Here is a 1,193-nt window from a genome sequence, read left to right on the forward strand (position 1 = left end):
CCCCCGCCATGCCCTCCCCCGGCAGCCCCGGCCCCCCAGGCCCGCCCCGCTCACCGTTCCTCAGCTCGTGCTTGACGGTGAGCAGCGGCAGCTCCCCTTCCTCCGCCGGCCCCGAGGGTCCCTCCATGTTTTCACAGGCGGGCGCTCCCCCGCCTCTGCCGCTCCCCGTGTGTGTGAGCGCGGAGGCGGGGGGACGTCACCTGGCCTGAGGCGGATTTTATTTTCCAGGGGCGCTCCGGGGGAGAGGAGCCATGCAGGCGCGCTGGGGGCGGGGGGCGGCTGTTCTCCCCTCCGCCTTGGCGAAAACGGGGGGGGAACCAACCACACCACCCAACAACAAACAGTTATTAAAATACAGGGAGGCACACGCACGTCGGCTTCCCTCCCCCGGCCCTCAGAGCCAGCCCATGTCCTTGCGGCTCCCCTCCCCCTTTGCGCTGGCCGCCCTCCCCGCCCAACAGCAGGGAGCGGAGCCGAGCCGGGCCGAGCCCAGCGCGGCCCAGCCGGGATAGGCTGAGCGAGACGGGAGGAGGGGGCGCCCTCAGGAGCGGCTCCTACTCAGGCGCTGGCGCTCGCGCCCCCTTCCTCCCCTCGCCTCGCCGGGCGCTCATTGGGCGCGCGCGCCCGCGAACCCCAGCGACTGTTGGGCAGAGAACGTTCTACGTGCCTCCTTCCGCCGAGCGGCGCGTTGCCTCATTGGATCAGCGGCTGCGCCAATCGCTGGCTCCGCCCCCCCCGCTTTCCCCCCAATCCCTCTACTCCCTAATCTTGTTTGTAAACATTCCCGCCCGCCTCTCCCACTCCCCTCCCACCCCGCTTGAGGGCGGGCGCCGGGTTGCCTGGAGAAAAGAGAAGGCGCTGATTGGCCGTGGGGCTGGCAATCATCTGAGGGAGCGGCGGTGGCGCCCTTCCCTTGGGTTACGGGCCGCTTCCATCGTACAGGGCGGGGGGGGAGCAGTCGTGGGCTTCCTCACTCGCAGTGGCGGCAGGGGCGAGCCGAGCAGAGCTCCAGCCTCACGCGGGGGGATGGGGGAGCAGGGTATCCCCCGGCCGAGGGACGCGGCGGGGCAGGGAGGAGCGAGGGACGGCCGGGGGGGGGGTTCCCGCGGGGCCCTCACCGCCCGCTGAACCTCCGCCTTCCCGCAGGGCGCGGGCGGTGTGTGGGGGTCCGCAGCGGCGGCCCGTCCGTGCGG

General features: G+C 72.2%; 1 protein-coding gene across 4 annotated transcripts in view; it reads right to left on the reverse strand.

The window, feature by feature from the left end:
- Positions 1-304, reverse strand: part of RPS6KA5 (ribosomal protein S6 kinase, 90kDa, polypeptide 5) — an 82,555-nt gene extending 82,251 nt beyond the window's left edge. For all 4 annotated transcript variants that reach the window (XM_010583832.1, XM_010583826.1, XM_010583827.1 and 1 more), the window contains exon 1: positions 55-304. In XM_010583832.1, the coding sequence (XP_010582134.1) occupies positions 55-127 (73 nt within the window). In that variant the 5' untranslated portion in view covers positions 128-304. The remainder of the gene's footprint in view (positions 1-54) is intronic.
- Positions 305-1,193: the final 889 nt, after the last annotated feature.

This window comes from Haliaeetus leucocephalus, unplaced genomic scaffold, assembly GCF_000737465.1.
Source record: "Haliaeetus leucocephalus isolate CR32 unplaced genomic scaffold, Haliaeetus_leucocephalus-4.0 Scaffold932, whole genome shotgun sequence".
Taxonomy (NCBI): domain Eukaryota; kingdom Metazoa; phylum Chordata; class Aves; order Accipitriformes; family Accipitridae; genus Haliaeetus; species Haliaeetus leucocephalus.